This window comes from Papilio polytes, unplaced genomic scaffold, assembly GCF_000836215.1.
Source record: "Papilio polytes unplaced genomic scaffold, Ppol_1.0 DF821067.1, whole genome shotgun sequence".
In the NCBI taxonomy this organism is placed as follows: domain Eukaryota; kingdom Metazoa; phylum Arthropoda; class Insecta; order Lepidoptera; family Papilionidae; genus Papilio; species Papilio polytes.
The window spans coordinates 1,197,847-1,218,764 of record NW_013528137.1 but is presented as its reverse complement, the minus strand read 5'-3'; the positions used below and the strand labels follow the sequence as shown (position 1 = coordinate 1,218,764).

At 30.8% G+C, this 20,918-nt stretch overlaps 2 protein-coding genes across 3 annotated transcripts in view; one reads left to right on the top strand and one right to left on the bottom strand.

Annotated features, from left to right (window-relative positions):
• LOC106109805 (brevican core protein-like) overlaps positions 1–20,918 on the bottom strand; it is a 62,481-nt gene that overhangs the window by 24,337 nt on the left and 17,226 nt on the right. For both annotated transcript variants that reach the window (XM_013291419.1, XM_013291420.1), the window contains exon 2: positions 5,071–5,376. In XM_013291419.1, the coding sequence (XP_013146873.1) occupies positions 5,071–5,376 (306 nt within the window). The remainder of the gene's footprint in view (positions 1–5,070; positions 5,377–20,918) is intronic.
• Positions 16,112–17,468, top strand: LOC106109804. Its single transcript, XM_013291417.1, has one exon. The coding sequence runs from the start codon at positions 16,113–16,115 to the stop codon at positions 17,451–17,453; it is 1,341 nt and encodes a 446-aa protein (XP_013146871.1). The 5' UTR covers position 16,112; the 3' UTR covers positions 17,454–17,468.

Genomic DNA, 20,918 nt, shown 5'->3' with positions numbered 1-20,918 from the left:
ACATAATGCTGCAACTGCAACTGAACTCTATTGATAACTTTTACTGTACCGTACTATTCATTCAATAAAGTGCACTTTATATGAGAGAAGTTTGATTAAAATGTATGCGGGGGTGTGTTCATGAGTATAACTGGTTCAACAGACTTCATACACACACCGACTATTATGTACTAAAGTTACTAAATAATTGCCTAACGAACTTGGTAACAGGTTAGAATCGTCACTTATATAGCGCGCATCTATACTTCACTTAGCTTAGGTGGAATCGTGGTGAAGCGCTGGTTTATTTATGTTAAAAAAAACTATATGTAAATAGTTTTTTGGCAATGAGTACTTCGTTTAATGATTTTTTAAAAAATGTTCCCATGTAAAATTAATATCTTAGCAACAAGCAGCACTTGTTTGGTTTCAAATAACAAAACTTCTCAATCAATTATTTAAATTATTTTTAAGGTTATGTTTCTCATCACTAAATTAGCAATTTATAATTAATATGTTAATTAAAAATATACTAATTTTATAGTGGAATAAACGCCTAATAATATCTTAGAGTAGTAAAACTAGTTCATATCATATTTAAATATAGGTCACTAGAGAAAAATAAGAAAAATTATACAGTTGCCAGTTGATTAGTGACACATAATTAGATAAATAAAAAGTGTTTTATCATTATTTTTAAAGGAAATATCAATCAAGCTATAAAACCTCCTAATAAATGTAAATTATTCTATTCTCATTTTTAATAACGTCGAGACAATCTGATAGAAACGAAAATTAATTCAAATGACAACGAAAAACTCATGTCTGTGATGAAGAAGTTTGACACGTGCTCTTTGTTGCTTATGTCATACTAATGGATGTATGGATATTTGTTAGATTATGTGGCTCAAACGGCTGAAGATCTCGATGAAATTTGGCATAGACGTAGAGGATAGTCTGGAAGAACACATAGGATACTTAGTTTTTTTTAATTCCATGAGAACGGAGTCGCAGGCGAAAGCTAGTTTAGTGTAAATGTAGAGGATAGGCTGGAAGAACACATAGGCTACTCACTCTTTTTTTTTTTTAATTCCATGCGAACGGAGTCGCGGGCGAAGGCTAGTTTAGTATAAATGTAGGAGATAGTCTGGAAGAACACATAGGCTACTCACTCTTGTTTTTTTTTTAATTTCACGCGGTCATTGTAATGGGCGAAAGTTGGTTTAGTATAAATGTAGAGGATAGTCTGGAAGAATACATAGGCTACTTACATTAGTTTTTTTTAATCTACGCGGACGAAGTCGCGGACACTAGCTGTACTTCATAAGAGCTAATATACTGAACTCACAGTTACGGGTAGTTCAAAGTATTTCTTAGAAGATCGCGTAAAGTCGGCCAACTGTATCGAAACAAGTACGCAACCTCGTGTATACAACGTAATAGAGTTTTGCACAGAGATGTTGCGATCAGTATGCACTTAGTAACATATTTAGTAACCACTAATTAAACATTTCAGCTGATTAAATTAAGGTAAAAAGATAATAATGATGTAGTTCCAGAGGTTTACGAAAATTGCACAAAAGCGTTTATTACATTTCGTTTACTGCTACGCCATAGATCTTAGCTCAACACCATATTACTCTGCTCTACACATAGAATAAGATTATACTCGTAATAAATAAAACTTGTATTATTATATGTCTATACTAATATTATAAAGAGAAAAGATTTGTATTTTTGTATGTATTGTAATAACTCAAAAAGCACTGGGCCGATTTATAAAAATCTTTCACCGTTAGAAAGATAATTTATCTGCGAGTAACATAGGCTATACATATTTTCAATTTCACGCGGGCGAAGTCGCGAGCAACAGCTAGTAATGAATAAACTCTAAAAATACATTACGACCGAGTAACAGACTACATTTCTTTTTAATTTCCCACGAAGGAAGTCACGAGTTAAAGCTAATATAATGACTGAAATATTGTCTAAATAACATCATAAAGGTTACATGAATCTTTTCCTATGATTCAATCAATACATAATTATTTTTTTTCGATAATATCATTAATCAATATTAAGAATAGATTAAGATTAGTTTAATTGCATATTTAAATAAGCGTCTTAACTTAATTGCACAAACTATGCGAATCTGTTTTAACAGATCTAACCTTTTTAAATCACAAATGTGAATTTCATCTTCATTCCAAATGTCAATGTTGGTTACGTAAACTGTACATAAATATAACATCACTCCCACAGTTCATTACCAAATTTGTTTTTATACATTCCGTTACTTTATTTATAGCTTACTAGCTTTCGCCCGCGACTCTATCCGGATGGCATTAAAAAAAAAAACAAAAGTGAGTAGCCTATGTATCCTTTCAGATTATAATTTACATCTATGCCAAATTTCGTCGAGATCCATTTAGCCGTTTTGGCTACAAACTCTAACAAATATCCATCCTAAATTCGCATTTATAATATTAGTAAGATTACAGATAAAATTATTGAAGCTGTTAAATGAAAAATTAAAGGATATTTCAACATATGCTATCTTAAAACGAATAAATTACATGAAACTTTCTATCTTATTAGTAACATACTACTCGTATAGTAGTTGTCAAATATCTTGGCGGCTCGGAAAATCGTAGGAGCCGTCGTAGAACATACTTTTAAATGTAGCGAAAGAAATAATTACTTTGTAACTATCAGGAAATTATAGAAGTGTCATGTTCTAGCGAACCATAGTCTCAATTAAAAAAGGTGTAGCGAAATGTAAAGTGATGCGACGGTCACTGGACAACGCGTAGCTGATCTTGGATCATTAAGATTTTTGAAAAGAATTATACCTTAATTCCTTTTGTAACTTCAGATTCCTTTTTGCGAAATACTTGTTTCCGAATTGAGAAAAGAAAAATAAAACTAATTATTAAAAAATAGTTAAGTAATCTAAGAAAAATATAATTTGACACATGTTGTGAATTGCTATTAAGATGTTTTATCTTAAGATAAATGTAAGTGAACTTCATTAGAAAAAAGAAAAAATGGGACAAACCTGCAAGCACTACCTTTCAGATAAAAAAAAATATATCAAAATCAGTCCACTAGCGGCGGAGTTATGCCGTAACACACATATAAAAAAATCATACAGACGAGTTAAGTACCTCCTTCTTTTGGGAAGTCAGTCAAAAACTGGATGTTGTTTGTAAAAAAAAAAACTTGATAATATAATCAACTAGCTTTCGCCCGCGACTTCGTCCGCGTGGAATTAAAAAAAAAACAAAAGTAAGTAGCCTATGTGTTCTTCCAGACTATCCTCTACATCTTTACCAAATTTCATCGAAATCCGTTCAGCCGTTTAGGCTACAAACTCTAACAAACATCCATTCATCTAAACTTTCGCATTTATAATATTAGTATGATTTAACCAAACTATGAAAAGCGTCATAAATTATTTTCACGTTAAATATAGCGATTATAAAATATCTGACATTTCCATCCAATAGAGAATCTTGATTTATTATGTGACTGTATGTCAAGGTCAGTATGAAATTGTTCAGACGATACTATTATATTAATATGCAAGATGTCGTATAGAAATTAGGTTATTTGCATAGAGTTTTTATATTAATGTTATATTTAACCAAATGTACTCGATAATAGATGAGTTTGAAGATATCTGGTTTGCATTAAAGGAAAATTAATTAACAGTTAATAGTTACATCAATTAATATTGACTTTGATTTTATCTCTATAATACAACTAGCTGTTTCCTGCGGCTTCATCCGCATGAAATTATGGAAATTTTATATTATTCATAATTGTCAAATTAGCAATAGCAAATGTCAAAATCACATGACATGACAAACCTTGGCAATCTTGCTTCCTTGATGTTGGCAGCAACTTATGGTCTCTTTCCCACATTAGTGTTTTTATCCAAAATATTTACCCCCTAAGTTTAATGGCGTGAAAATATGTCGCCTAAAGCGTGATGCAAGTGTAGGGCTTTTGATTAAAAAAGGGATTATTCAAAAATATGCTGGGATTGCTGACATCTTACGCAACAAAGAAGTGTGTGTTTACGCTTTATTATAATAGTATAGATATAGTGTGGTGTGTGTGTTTGGATGGGTGGAGATTTGTTACTACTACGACTCAAAAGAACTGGATATTTGGCAAAGATTTATATTAGAATCTTTACATATAGTTTACTGATAAATATTTTCATTCTACGTGGACGAACTCGCGGATAAAAGCTAGTATATAAACATAATTTCTAGTAATATTTTTTTGTCAATAAATCTGTTGTTTAAAAGTGTAATTAAAAAAACAACAGTCAAATAAATTTTGTATGTTGCATTTATAAAAAGTAACTTAACGACAAAAAGATAGATTCTTTAAGGTCAAAACATAAAAGAATTAAAAAGGCTGATAGTTTGTTTTATTCTAAACCTAGTCTTTTACTTTATGACAATGACCTTTACGATGCTAGATAATATATTAATGATTATAAATTCAGTAGGTAAAATAAGAGAAACAAGATTCTTGTTAAGTTAGTTATATAATTATTGTTACATGCAGTATTAGCATAAGTTGAGAATAAGCAAGAAACGTGTGTATTATCCTTACTACTGGGATTACTTAATAAATTGTACATATTTTCGATACGTTAACTAAAAGTATTTTGTCTATTTGTATTCGGTAAGATATAACAACGTAACGCAAAGGAAATGAATTAAAACCAATTAAATCGGATCAGAGCTCAAGAAAAATGCAACGAACAAAAAAGGATGAATTTCTGTGTCTTTTTATTGCTATAAACACGTCTACTGCGCTTCATTCCGGGTTTAAGGACTTTGAGTTCCTTTGTGTTGAACACAGACATGTCGCATCCTTCTTTATGTCTACAGAAAAAATCCCTCTGTATTTATAAAAATTATTACTCTGTGTAACATCGCTGCTGTACAAACTGTAGAATAATCCTGTAGTTATTAACGATAAAACTTATGGTATAAAATTGGTGAATAATAAAAAGTATTTTACAGTAGTTTGTTAGTGACAATAATAATACATTTTTCAACTACGTGCCTTCAGAGTAAATTGAGTCGATCTGTTCACTCTCCACGCTTTGCAGTCCTTCATCCTCCACCGCTGCAGGTTCAGTTTCCCCTTCATCATCTTCCTCGATTTCTGGTGGGTCTTCTTCCTTTTCTTCATGAATAGATAGTTGCCTCGTTGGTCTTTCCTCACGAGGTTTCTTCGCTGGTATTATATCAAAGATAGACGGTGGTCGTAGTAAAGGATTGGTGTTCCTCGCTAAGCCCAATTTCTTCTGGATATAAGCTTCTAATATTTGTGTCGTGATTTGGTTCTGTCTCGCCAATTCTCTCGGTCCTGTGGAGAAAGGAGAAAACAGATAAAAATGACTGCGCGGATTATTTACCGTAGGTTTCTACTGCTGTGATAATTGTATTCCGTATTGTCATCCCTCACATTCTCTTGAGTAAAACAGAGACAACAATACGTAATGATAGAATGTCACGGCAGTAGGTAGTACGGTTAGGAAGTATAGATAGGAAAGTATTAAGAGAAATTGATATCGATGTCATTTTTATCTGATTCTCCCTTCTCACCTTCGATTGTGGAAGGATTGAAGGGCTCATTAGATTGCTACACCAATAAGAAAAATCTTAATGAAACAGTATTAAATGCAGAAACGATAAATGTTGTAAGAGTACCATAAAGGTACTGTGACAAATGAAATGCCTATTTGAGAGTTAATTTCGATAAAGATTCGTGTATTATTTTTTGTTTTATTCTTCCCTGAGTGAATCAGAGAATTCGTTTTCTCGGATTTTTTTCCTTGCATAGTCATTGTGAGAATTATGTTGTTACTCAACGTTTGCAAAATATCGATCTGTCCCAATTATTTCATCCTCCATGAAGGTAGTCAGAATACCTTAAATTCTGCTTCTATGGAAGTGATTTATTGAGATAAATATGATCGTGCAAGTCCATTGTTTACAAAACTATTCGCAACAGAACAATGGATACATTTTATCCTTCAGTTGTTTCGGTATTTAACAAATGTAAGGAAGTTGCTTGGATTAATTTAGGGCTTCGGATGATTCAAGGTTTTTATAGTATTCTCCCTCAACCGTAACGATTCAATAGAAAATTACTGTGCAACTGTTTTTCGTACATTAAAAGTTAATTATAAGAATGTTGAGAAAAAAGATTCATTATTTAAAAGTATTACTAGTTGTAGCTCGCGACTTCGCTCGCGTGAAATTGAAAAAACTAATAAAAGCATAGCCTATGTTACTCGCTGATAACGCAGCTTTTTAATGGTGAAAGAATTTTTGAAATCGGCCCTATAGTTTTTGAATTATTTCAATACATACAAAAATACAAATAATCCCTCTTTATAATATTAGTATAGATGTACATTGGACACTCATGGACATTCTTTTAAGTACACAAGACATTAAAATAAGACATACACGTATATAAAAAGGTATTACTTTCAACATAAAATATGTTGCAATGATAAAAATAAAACAGTGAGAGGTTAAGTGTAAAGAAAAACTTAAGTGACCTTTGAAAATAGAATAATAGTAACAAAAAAGAAAATCAAATTTAAATTAAAGCTAGTCATAAAACTATAATCAACCTTTTAAAATAGAGGTCAAAGGGAAAAAAGAAAAGGTCTAATAATCGATAAAAACAGTTTGAATTTAAATGATATAGCTAAAAAGACGTTCATAAAATATTGCTTATTTTACCGTCTGCTTGGTTATTTTGAAAATCGTTTTGTTATCAAATTTATATGCTTGTAATAATGTTCTCCAAAGAGTTACTAATAAACATTTTTAAATTACTTTTATCTTCATATGGCAACAAAACTGACTGGCCATTAAATATTTGCAACCAAAAAATCTTTTAAAAAAAAGTAATGACTTCCAAGTCCGCCATTTCTCATCATTGCGAAACGGATTTTTGTAATATTAAGACGAAAATTAAATAATCGACATGATTTAAAATTCACTAAACATGAGGTTACGAAGTATTATTCACGTTTATTTATTTATTGTAATATAAAACTATAAATGGTTGTTTGTTAGCATTCTTTCATAAATTCGATGTCGATACAATTGTAAATGCATCAGTTTTGTATGTAAATAGCTTTTAACATCTACCAAATTACTTACGTGTCCATAAATCAGTAAAAATAAACATTAATTTTTGAATGAAGAGGAATCCAATTAAGGCAACAACAATTATGTAAAAAGCGATATTTAATGCAAGAATTGCAGTGTAGAGTTCTCATTGCCGAAACATTTAAAATAACATAGTGGTCTCAGTTTATTTATAGGGAGAGATAGAGACAGACAATAAAACATGTTTTGGCAATGTTTACAGTAATTGCTAATTTATTTCGGATGCCAGCGGGCGGTGCGTACTTTATAACAACTACATAATATGCAATTACTTACAACTTAAGAGCGTGCTCACCTTAGACTAAAACATCGCACAACTGTTTAGTCTCGCTTTGATTCTTATAAGCTTATATGGAGGTGCTCCTACTAAGTTTTAGTTGTGCAACTAAACAGTTGAAAAATCGACAATCGCACAACCGTTTTGCAAATGTTTAGTCAAAGGTGTACGCCTGCTCTTAAAATACCAACGTTTTTGTTTTGTTTTCTTATTTATGTTAAGCTTTTATTGTAAAGTATATACATACCTACATTTATTTTTTTTACTTGAGGCGTTCACATTTTTATGTTAAAATGAAGTACTCTTGTCCACACAGATGGTACAGTACGGTTAATAAGTGGTGGCCCGGCGCCAAATATAATAAACGTATCTTTTAATCTTGATATACAAGGGATATTTGCATTTATGCTTTTCTTCATTTATTGAGACCTTAAAAATATAAAAATTCATAGATTTCCTTAAATACATACATGTTCAAAATATAACCTAGATAATTAGACAAAAACTCTGGAATTACAAATTGCTTGATATATAAAAAACTCATAATAATAACAAACAGAGGCATTTATGATAATTATATTTCAATATAGTTTTTATAATAAGACTTGGATTGGAAATAAAAATATATTACCCATAATTTACCTTGATCTTTACTAAATTCTTGTTAAAATTTGAACTTGTATTTTCAAAAAGATGCGACCGGATGTCAAAAACCATTATAACAGTTAAAGATTTATGTATCCGGCCATTTGTAAAAGGTTAAGTTAATTGTTATTTAAATTGTAATATTTAATTTATGTCAACCAGGAAATATCATCTTTGATATTTTTCGTTACGCCGAAAATTCCTGATGAATTAATACAAGCAATAAAATAGAACGATTTATTCACAAATACTTTTGAATATTAATTATGTCCTATGACATTTCTCGAAAATTAACTGTAATTAATATTAATTTATGTATCAACAAAATCTAATTGGATTAAAATGCCTTTTATTTCAATAAGGAAGATGGCGTGACTTATTAACAGCGCCATCTTTATATAATAGACTAGATGTTCCCGTGCGATATCCGCATGAAATTATGAAAATTTTATTTTATTGTTTACATTTGTCAAATTATTAATTACAAATGTCAAAATGACATGACATGACAACCTTGCTTCCTTGATTTTCGCAGCAACTTATGGTCTCTTTCCCACATTAGGGTTTTTATCCAAAATATTTACCCCATAAGTTTAATGGCGTTAAAATATATAGCCTAAAGCGTGACGTAAGTGTAGGGCTTTTTATTAAAAAAAATATTAAAAAATATGCTGTAATTGCTGAGATTTTAGGCAACAAAGAAGTGTGTGTTTACACTTTAAAATAATAGTATAGAAGTAAAGATAATAAACTAAGTAATAATAATCGAAAAACGATACCAGGTAAATAAAAACGACTTGCCTTATTTTAATTTTAAATAGTAAAAGCTGTAATGCAAGTAAAAAATACCGATGTCAATTTTGTTATGTCAAGATATGTCGGTCGGATTATATAGATCAATATTTTTTTTAAATTTACAGCTGCCACATAAACCAATGTTAAGAGATCCCTCAGCTGAGCAGTGCGTGTATGGATGTTTATGACTTGTTCGTGACTTATGATCGTAAATAAAAGTCGAGCCCATTCCTGTGTCTTATTCTCAGTGCATTCATTTCGATAAAATTGTAGGTTTACACTGTCGTGAAGCATTTATATTTACATTTTGCGTTCTCTGACATTTTATACTTTATAATTGTAGATATAATATATACCAATAAAATATTGCTAGTAATTATATTCATTTTTCTTGCGGGCAAAAAACTTTTTTCAGTGAAGTATCTAATTGTAACAGGCGCTTTAATTGTTCCGATTTCCATCTTACTTCTTACATAATATTATAAATGCGAAAGTTTAGATGGATGGATGTTTGTTAGAGTTTGTAGCCTAAACAGATTTGGATGAAATTCGGTTTAGATCTTGAGCATAATTTGTAAGATCACATAGACTACTTGCTTTTGTTTTTTTAGTTCCGCACGGATGGAGTCGCGGGCGAAAACTAGTACTATGATATATTCAAAGTCTATTATTACAGAAATATCGTAGTCATGCAAATGCACGACCTTCGTTTGTAACAAAAAATAAAGCTAGGTCACCACTGTAGGTCAACTACAGTCAATGTTTAATTACAAAATTCTTGGTATACATGTGGACGTTATATAACTTACATTATATTTCTAATTTACTTAGACACTAAATGCTGATCATTATAATCTAAATGAGATGTCAATTAATAATGGTTATATCAAAACAGCTGACCAATTTGAATAACACGTACGTTATTGAATTATTAATATATTCAGTCTGTCAATTAGTGCTAAGCTTTAACGCCTTATTGCAGAAAAAATAATGTATTCGTAATTTAATTACGCATTGGTTTGGAACTTGAAACAAAAAGTAACATTTCTTACTGATCATTTCAATAAACTTCTTAACTTTATCATAAAACTAGCTGTTGCTCGCGAATTCGTCCGCATGAAATTAAAAAATACATGTACCTATGTTACTCGAAAGGTAGCTTTTTAATGATGAAAGAATTTTTGAAATCGGCTCAGTAGTTTTTTAGTTATTTCAATACATACAAAAATACAAATCTTTATAATATTAGTGTGTTCCTCTAGGAAAATCATATTTTAATTAAAAGTCATTCTTTTCATTCATTGTCATTTTACGTTTGTCTTAGGTTTTTTTATTCGGGAAACAAACGAGCGGCGAAAACACGATGGCGGAAAATGCGTTTACGGCCTTTGATAAAGTTGCATTACATCCTCGATCGAAATTAATTGCATTTTTATTTACAACTAGCTGTTCCCGTGCGGCTTCATCCGCAGGAAATTATGATTTATTTTATTATTTACATTTGTCAAACTATCAATAGCAAATGTCAAAATGACATGACTTGACAAATCATGGCAATCATCCTTGAGGTTGGCAGCAACTTATGGTCTCTTTCCCACATTAGGGTTTTTATCCAAAATATTTACCCCCTAAGTTTAATGGCGTGAAAATATGTAGCCTAAAGCGTGACGTAAGTGTAGGGTTATTTATTAAAAAAAATTCAACAATATGCTGTGATTGCTGACATCTTAGGCAACAAACAAGTGTGTGTTTACGCTTTATTATATTAGTATAGATTAAACCTAACTCGAACCTTTCAGCACTAATTAAAATTGCAATTAACTTTTAGAACTGAATGCATTTCCTACTACGTAGTCAAAGTCAACGAACATACATTCTAATTTAATATTAGTGCCTCGCATTTACATATAAATAAACATTAGTATTAACAATACATTATCAAATGCATAAAGAATGCTTCAAAACTGACTATTAGTACATTACCTAAATGTAATAAAAGAAGCTAGCTATACAACATACAAGAGGGGAATCGAACTCGGAATTATAGACACTAGCTGTTGCTCTCGACTTTGTAGGCATGAGATCAAATAATAATTATAGCCTTTCTTGTTAACCTAGCTTTTCAATGGTGAAAGAATTTTTGAAATCGTCCCAGTAGTTTTTGAGTTATTACATTAGTATTGATAAGTCTGGAGTGTAACCACTGAACCATAGACTCTTAACCGAAGCTTGAACATAACATATAATTATAACAAAGTTGATATTCAAACAAATAAAGAACATCCTAAAGATTGATATGTTGATGCTATCGAATATAAAAATTAATTAACACCTTACGTGCCTTGAAGTAAAACAAAGTTATTTTCATCTTTATACCGTTATAGTAAGGTTCAAAATCACTTGATAATAACTACAAACGGAATCTAACATCTATGTGGGCCAAGTGCATTTATCGGTTTAAATGAACCTCAGTTTAGCGTATTGCATTTTAGACCCAATTCTATAGCTATTATAGTTGCAAATTCAAGATAAATTACTCTCAGGAGTATGAGAATGCATATCTAATTAATAATGTAGAGCGAATTAAAAAAATAATTGCTGCAAACATCTTAGATTAATGATTCATTTTAAAAATAATATGCGATTGAAACATTTTGGTCTTTATCAGTTCATCAAATTCTTTATGTATTTTAGATATCTCGATAAATAAAGATGTAATAGTTAATATGAAAGTTATTTTAACAGAGGTTAAATAACATATGAATATTTCTAATAATTGGACATTAGTTAACTTTAGTTGTAATCTCTAAAATAGAAATGTTTATAATAATACACTTTTACTAGCTTTTACACGCGACTTCATTAGAGCGGTAGTAGAAAATAACTTATACTCAGTCCATCAATCAAAACTTTCGTATAAAACATTAGAAACATTATATTATTGGAAATGGTGTTTATTAGTAGAATAGTTTTATAAACGGCTTATAATTCATACTAATATTATAAATACGAAAGTTTACATGTATGGATGGATGAATGGATGATGTGTGTATCCTTAATAGTTGAACGGATTTCGATGAAATTTGGTATAGATGTATAGGATAGTGTGGAAGAAGACATAGGCTACTCATTTTTTATTAATTCCACGCTGACGGGTTCGCGGGCGTTAGTAAGTTTTAAAAATATAAAGTGTCTGTATGGGATGACTTAAGTGTATGTTCATGACCTTGCCTCACTCAAGCTTGAACAGCGAGTATTGTCAATTTGGCACCAGCGTTCCACCTTGAGCCACATATCATGCTAAATATATTACACTTATATATACGATCCTAATTTGTGTCACCTTGTTCGGACATTTCATATAAAACACCTACGACAGACTTCGATTTATCGTCCTTCAACTTTCTTCGAAATAGAGATATATCTAGAACATCTTCTGTCTTGAAGTCGATTAATAGGAAATACTTTTCTATTATTTCCTAGTAATATTAGGTACTAACTTTCGCCCGCGACTCCGTCTGCGTGGAATTACAAAAAAACAAAAGTGAGTAGCCTATGTGTTCTTCCAGACTATCCTCTACATTGATACCAAATGTTATCGAAATCCGTTAAAGCCGTTTTGGCTACAAACTCTAACTAACATCCAACCATCCATCTAAACTTTTGCATTTATAATATTAGTATGACTAGTTTAAGAAGAAAAGAAACTAAAGGTTTCTTTTTAATAAACGTATAGCATATATTATTCAGTCATGACGTAGCTATTTATTGGTTAAAGTGGTTGTAGTTGAAATTGAGTCAGTAGTTTTTCAATTATTTCAATACATATAAAAAAATAAATCTTTCTTTGTACTTCATTATAAAATTACCAAACCTATAGTTAAATATAATTTTAAATGCGTACAAATTAAATATCCCTTATTCATAACCGTACTGATCTTGATGTCTTTAATAGAAAATCCTCTAAAACATAAAAATCGAAATTAAATCAATACATTTAAATATTGAACTTTTGAACTCACAAATGTGCATGGCATTTGAAAAACTAAGGTTTTTTTAGAATATAAGAGTAATATTTCGTAATATAATTTATGTGATACATTTTAATAATAAAATATTAAGCTAATAAACAAGACATATCCAAGAATTAAAGGATTTAAAAATTATAGACCGGTTAACATTTGACACACCTGTTTCCATTTTTTAAGTATAACTGTGTCATTTGGGTTTCATCTATAAATCAATGTTTTAAATGTCAATGCTCATCTGATTAGTTTGATGCGTGATGTTTTATTATTGTTTAATTTGTGTAAGGTTAACAAGTTATATGAATAAATATGTGGAATAGTCTAGAATATGTCCATCTCGTTTAGATTGCATTAAAATTGTATATTAACCTATTTTCATGTCTAATATATGATTGGTTTATTACGTAAGTTTTTATAGTCAATTTTGGGTGATATAACAAAAGTTTTTGAACATTTAAAACATGAAATTAGTAATAAAAACACTACAAGTATCACAATATGTATAACTTTAAATAGATCATATGTTAATTTATAATTAAAATTGATACTATCGTGATAACTTAAAAACTCAGAGACACACTTCTCGCCAGGATCGCGCGCAAAAATCAAATATGTCTAATGACATTGACAGCTGACAGTTAGGGATGTGACGTATGCCGAAAGCCAGTGTTGCGCCAATTCTGCGCGGTACTAATTTTCTTCTTAACAGTATGAAAAGTAGTACAAAAATATTATATCAGCGAGATACTCTATTTTTATTATTGCTTAAGTATTACTATCATCAATGTTACTAAGGGATTTCTTAGCTAAAGTTTAGTATGTGTTTTGTAATTCACACTAAGGGGCTACTTATGTAACTCTTAAAATTCGCTGAGTGCAGTTATGTCTTATTTTTTATGCAAACTAACTAATAATACAAAATTCATCGACTTTAGCGTATCATATATGGTGCAGTCTTGAATAAAACTGCTCTAAATCTATTTTATCTCAGTTGTTGTCCTTGGACGCTCCCTATATAAAGGAGGATGAAACGTACAACTCGTTCACCTTTGAAATTATCGCAATATAAGGTCTCAACGTTCCCACCTACAGCTTTTTGTTTCACTCATTTGTGTTTTAAAAGAAATATTTCAATCTCGGGATGATCGCTTGTTAACACGACAATATTGACGGAAGCCTGAGCTTCTATATATGTCAGTTCTTCGTTCTATATATGTCTGTACATATACGTATGTTTATATTATAAAATCGTACATTGTCTTTAACAAAAATTGTAAGAAACTATTCGTAATGTTATCGACATTGTTGGTTTTACGCCCGACAGGGCTGCACAATTGTCGACGTTACAGAAACTTTTTGCAAACCGTTCTAGGCGTTTTGCTGTCGAAATGTTGTTATCCCTCTCTTTTTCTTTTCAAAGACAGAGATAACAATATTTCTTTATATGGTTAATTGTCAGTTGACACCTACGGTCACACTCACCTTGTTTGACCTTGACATCTCATTTTGGTGATGAAGTTACAAAAGTTAATATATATGTTAATTGTATAGTATTATTAATGCATCACTGATTTAATGTAAATATGCTAATAATACTAGTAATATAAAAATAATATTGAACTACGACGTCATAGTTGTTATCAACATTACAAAAGATCGCTTACCAAATTTTAACTGGGCAATCACAACTTCATATAAACTCTACAATACTGTTGGTAATACAAACGCAAATCCGTTAACTGAATGGCTTGCCCCAAATCCCTTATCACTGAGTTTTGGCACTAGCCCAACTGGGATCGTGCAAATGTACACTTCTTTGTTACTTTCTGGATGAACGTCATTATGTCGTAGCTATGAAAATTGTTTTGTTAACTTCGAGCGCTGAATTCATTTCCATTTCTCTGATTACTATAATTTAGTTGATGGCAGGAAAAGTTTGTTTAGACTTTTGAAGTAGTATTTTTTGTGGAATTATTTGCGACTAGCTGTTCGCGCGCGGCTTTATCCGCATGAAATTATAAAAACTTTATTTTGCTGTTTACATTTGTCATTTCTCAATAGCAAATGTCAAAATTACCATTACCGTAATAACTTTACTTTCATAATGTTGGTAGCTTGTAGTTCATGGTCCCTTTCCCACATGAAGGTTTTTTCTTATTCATTTACCCCCTAAGTTTAATAGCGTGAAAATATATAGCTTAAAGCGTGTCATAAATGTATGGATTTTTATTAAAGAATTATTTATTTAAAATTATGCTGTGATTGCTGACATCCTACTCCACAAAGTAGTGTTCACGCTTTATTTTATTAGTATAGATAGTGTAGATACAGATATAGTCTACTGTTCATATATCCCTTCATTATTTACATACAGTTAAAAATTAGGTGCTCTTTAGTCATTTATGCGTCAAATATTTAGTAACTAAACGTGTAATTATTTTATATTCTGAACACTTTAGATTAACATTTTTAGCTGTTACAAATTTTATTTTAAATGTCACGAATACCATAAAGATAAAATTAAAACACCTAAAAATATCTATATAAAGTAGATGACCTAATAAATTACTATAAATTTATCAGATGTTTCTGTAATGAGTTCCATTTCCTGCTTGACGGCTTTATAAAGATGTTCAAACGATATTTTAATATTGCATTATGTATTTATGATCTAATTTGAAAGCAATCAAACGTGTTTACTTCATTCGATTTTATTTTCCTTATATCGCATTTTGTTGCAGTTTCCCAATCAGTTTTGTCTGTTGCTATGCTAAAGTGAGTGATTTTTGTTGATTCAACCATTTTTAATTTAATTTTCTGTGATATTCTAAACTGTAAGTATTTGAAAGTGGTCAATTTCTGTGATAGTTCGGTTGACCGGAGTTTAACAAGCCTTTGTTTAGTTTTTTTTAATATCATAATATGGCACCAGCAAGCGGCCTCCTGAATTCGATAGATGCGAAGCGACAAATACCCATAGATGCGTTGCCTTAAAACTAATTAATGTTATGATCAAGCAATGTAGTTATACCCTGAAATATTCTATGAAAGTTATGATTTTTAATTAATTTCTGGACCCTGTATTTTTAACAATAAAAAATATAAGACCTTATTTCATAGCGGTTTGTCAATTTTTATGAAAATAAATTTGTATTGTCATTTCAAATGACATCCTATCTTTTTACGAGTAAAAGAAAAAAGTCGTTTAAATCGAGAAAAATGGCAAAAAATTCAGACGTCGAAAGCAAAATGTCCTTGGATAGTTTAGAAGAAAATTTCAAACAAAAAGCGTCTATTAAAAATGAATACGTCGATGAGAATGTTGACACAATACTAGTGCCGTTTTATGAACAAGATGTATTGATAAAAGTACCAAAGGCACAACGATGGAATCACAACACTGATGATAGAAAATCTACCAACAAACCTGTTAAAAACTATTTGATTAACAAACGAACGACTAACCCACCGCGAGTTTCCTACTTAGAGGTGTTTCGTAAAAAGAATAACTTAAAACTAGACGATGATACGCCATTGGAACAAGACATACGTTCTTTATCACCTGAGGTTGGTGACACAGAAAGAGAAAGTATTGGAGAGGATACAAACTATCCAGTGAGCAATGATTTTCATAATACCGAGTCATACAATGAAATGTATTACGCTAAACTATTGGAGAAAGAACGTAACCAATATTTGGATAATTCTTTTGAATTCGAACATCGCTTGACCGAAGATAATGATAATAAGTCAGTAAGCGAGAAAGATAATTTGCGGAGTGTGTCTGAAGCATCTCTACCTAAACGTGTATCACATTCAACAGATAGAAGGGCCACCATTGAGATACTGCATAATGTCAAGTTAGGTGGCTTAGGGCCAGACATGGAGAAAATAAAACCAAGGCTTGAAAGAGCCAGAAGTCTCCAGAGATATTCCGAAAAGGTTAGAATGGAAAACAGAGTGAAGATTTATAAAAAGTCAATAGAATTAGAGAAAGAAAAGAAAACAGAGAGGCAATCATCTGCAAAACAAAGTAGTAAAATTGAAAATCAACAAGTCGAATGTGCAACAAATTCTTCGTACTTAGTTAAGAAGAATAAAGAAAAAAAGTCTTTTTTAAAAACAAGAGGTGGGTTTAGATTTTCTGATGACACACAAAACAGCAAAAATTATTTAAATGAAAAAGACAAATATAAGAAAGACAAAATTGACAAAGTACACAATGTTTATCAAAGTAAATCGAAAGAAACTAAAACTAAACTAAACAATATTGATCACAAAGCAAGGGCTAAAAATCAAGAAGAACATGAATTAGGAAAGAAATCCGCGCAATACAAAACTATTCAAATGGTGGATAAAACAGATGATGTACCGCCTGTCCATATTAGTTTTATGGTGAATTTTAGTGGAGTACGACCGTCTAGTGCTTTAAAAAAACTTGAAGCGAAACATAAAATGTATCAAGAAAAGGTTAAAACGTATACATCAGAAAAGAACAATCCGTAATACTTTTAAACACTATTACTTTTATTTCTTCAGTATATTTTCTATTTGTAATGTCAGTACTGATTTAATAAAACAATTAGTACTCTCAACTTTAAGTACTTATATTTTCATATATGTTTTATTATTATACATTTTAAAGTTTTTTTTTCTGAAACTCAATTATTTCCTTAACATGAAATTAAAAAAAGAATTAATGCAACAATCATCATTTGAATATAGCTTTCAAATTAAACTATCACATGAGAGTATTACATTGCAATTTCAATCTTGTATGGACCAAATAACATAACGGGATCCGGTTTTGATTTTCTACTGAAGGAGAAAGTGTTATTACATTCATACAAATACCTATGACGTGTTCACCTTGACGGATCTACATCGCTTTATTTGCGATCACGAATTTTACATCAATCGTTAGACAGGACATATTTCATACAAGACACTATTATTTTTTTGCTTTTGCATGCCCTTTTAACGCTCCTTTAACGTTTATTTCATTCAATATATTGTCTACTTGCTGTTCCCGACTTCGTCCACGTGAAATTTTAAATATGTTACTAATAACGTAGCTTTCTAATGGTCAATGTATTTTAGTAATCGGCTTAAATTTTTTTGAGTTATTTCATTACATACAAAACAAATCTTTTTTTTCAGTATTAGTATAGTTTTTAGATCTAAGCGTGATTTTCTACTTAATCCACACATATTTTCAAAGAGAATGTTTACGGAATGTTTAAAGTCCACTTCATACGTTCTGTTTCATCTGAACAGTCGGATCGGTCATATCTAACGTGTGTAAGCAAAACTGAGAACTGAATAGTAACCAGTTTTGTTAGATTTATCGGACTGTTCAGATAAAACCGAGCGTGTGTAGTGCGCTTTAGGAATGCCCGACGAATGAATCAATGAATTAATGAAAAAATGAATTTAAAAAAAATGAATTAATTTATTTTAAATCCATCAATTACTTTTTTTGGAATCATTGTACGGATCGATTAGCGATAAAATTGAATATGTATGTGCAAACTTGTTCCGACTTACGAGTATTAAGGGTAGATTGAACAGATCAAAATATAATCTCCAATCATGTATATTGAAACAAAAAACATAGTGGACAAAAAAGAGAGAATTCTTTATCAAAATCTCAGTTTTAAACACTTTTTTATTAATCTGTTTATCATTACGGACGAACTATGGATCGTATATCATACCAATCTATCAAGAGAACTTGTTTAGCGTTGGATTAAATAGGGATTTGCTAAGAAATCAAAGAGAAAGGTAATTATGCGTACAACAAGCAAGACCTAAATTGCATATTGATTTACTTATTAACTATTGCTTTCAATTCTCATAAATAGTGCAAAAATCTGAAATAACTACTTTAGTTATCTAGTTTTGGTTAATTACCAATGTGTAGTGGCGTCATTTCTTCATATTTCATTAAATGTGTTTCGATACGCATCCTTGGGAACAGTTTGAACACCAATGCTCAATATTGACAAACACTCGTGTCACTATGTGTGACCTAGTGGTCATAGTATACATCTATATAGCTATCAAATATTTGCTCACGGGTCTAGGTTGAAAATGATCTTACCCTTGACACTGTAAAACTCGTGTCTGTACTGCGTATATGTTAAATATAGGAAAGATTTTTGTTGTAATTGTAAAGTTTCATTTCCATTTTCATTTTCATCCAATATTGCATTATTTAAACAAGTGATATCTGTACAGATTATTCAATTGTTTCGAGAAGTGTGTTAGGATCGCGAAAAAATGGAATTCCGTGTTCTTTGCCTACCCTTTTAGGTTGCGTTACGTACTCTAAATAGTCACTAAAATCTGCTGGATAACTTGACAAAGGTTCAGACTTCAGAATACGTAAGCTAACGATGTACTAAAATCGTAATTATTGAGATTTTTTAATTGACTTTCTTAATAAGTGTACAATAAGAGTGTAAACATCTAAAATATATATTTCGTAATTATTTGCATATTAATGTAATATTTAATTTATTCCAACAGAATATTTGATAGCGTTAACGAGGCTGTTTTTGTTTGCCATATTTCTAATTTGAAAACAAATATTTTTCTTGCATTTCGTAAGTTTATGATCATATTTCGTTTCAAGATTTGAAAAGCTTTACTCGACTATAAAAATAGCACAGTCATGCCAATTTAGAGTTTAAAAATAACGTAAAAACCGTGCTCGACGCTTGCACAAGCAGAATTCACGTCACAAAAGGTAAACTTTGTCGTGTATTGTTCCATATTTGTAGATATAGCAACTGGTTATCCAAACACAAGTCTTGCCGCACCGAGCGCTCTTAGCAAGAACAAAAGACATTGCCCTCCCCAAGGCAGCCCACAATGTTCCCCTCAATTTATAGAGGCAAGTTTAGAATTTCATATGTCCTGAAATTTTAATATCTTAATGGATATTTTAAAATTCTCAAAAGCTGAAAATTGTACGATAAATTTTTTAATACTTTTTGGTGAACATGTTTTTTCTTTCACTAACGAAACTCATACAAAAACGTATTATGTTATTGTCATCTCCCTGGCCTCATCTCTTGTCACGTCTATTTCACGGGAGTTAATAAAAAATTGACAATAAACCAAACAATTATAGGCAAATTCCTAAAAAAAAACATGGCAAAAAACAACTAAATGTAGTATCATTTCTTATCATAAAACAGTGTTAACAATACATTTTTGCTCATTTGTTTAGGATGTATAGGCAAAGAAAAGTTTATCTATGTAATTTGTATAATATAATAAATTCGCTATATTATTCGTATTCAAAACTGTAACAGTCAAAAGGGAAATGCATAAAAATTAATCTTTACATTATTGAATAATCAAAAACGGTCTTAAAGTCTGAAGGTTGTGACACTTCCTCATTGCACGCAAGAAGGTTTGTTATCGGCCCTCATTAAAAACAGCCCGAAAATTTACGTAATAAAGGTAATAAAAATCCGTACACTTGATAATATTTACTTTAATGCTTAAAACGTATACTTATTCCTTTCACGAATCGCAACTGATTTTCAGATGTAGGTTAAAAATCCAACCGGTTCTCGACAACTTTTACCGTCCTTGGCGCCCTTGATACGTTTAATGAACCCTTTGCCGCAATTTCTTTGCAATGACAGCTGTCGATGTTGCCAGTCAATTCGTTAACAAAACGGAAATAAAAAATCTCACTCAGATCATTGAAAATTATTAATGGATCTTGTTAATTCCATTTTTAATTGACTTCCCGAAAGAAAGAGTTTGTGAATTCGTCTGATTTTTTGTTGAGCGAAGTTAAATGTCTCGTCTGATACACTTAAACCCAAAGCCCAATCTCCGAAAGGTTATGACTTAAACAGAATCTTTTTGAAAATAGGGTTACTTATGAATTATCTTACTTCTTACTAATATTATAAATGCGAAAGTTTAGATGGATGGATGGATGGATGT

Coding starts and splice junctions, on each gene's coding strand:
- LOC106109804 (XM_013291417.1), top strand. CDS start 16,113: ATGACATCCTATCTTTTTACGAGTAAAAGAAAAAAGTCGTTTAAATCG.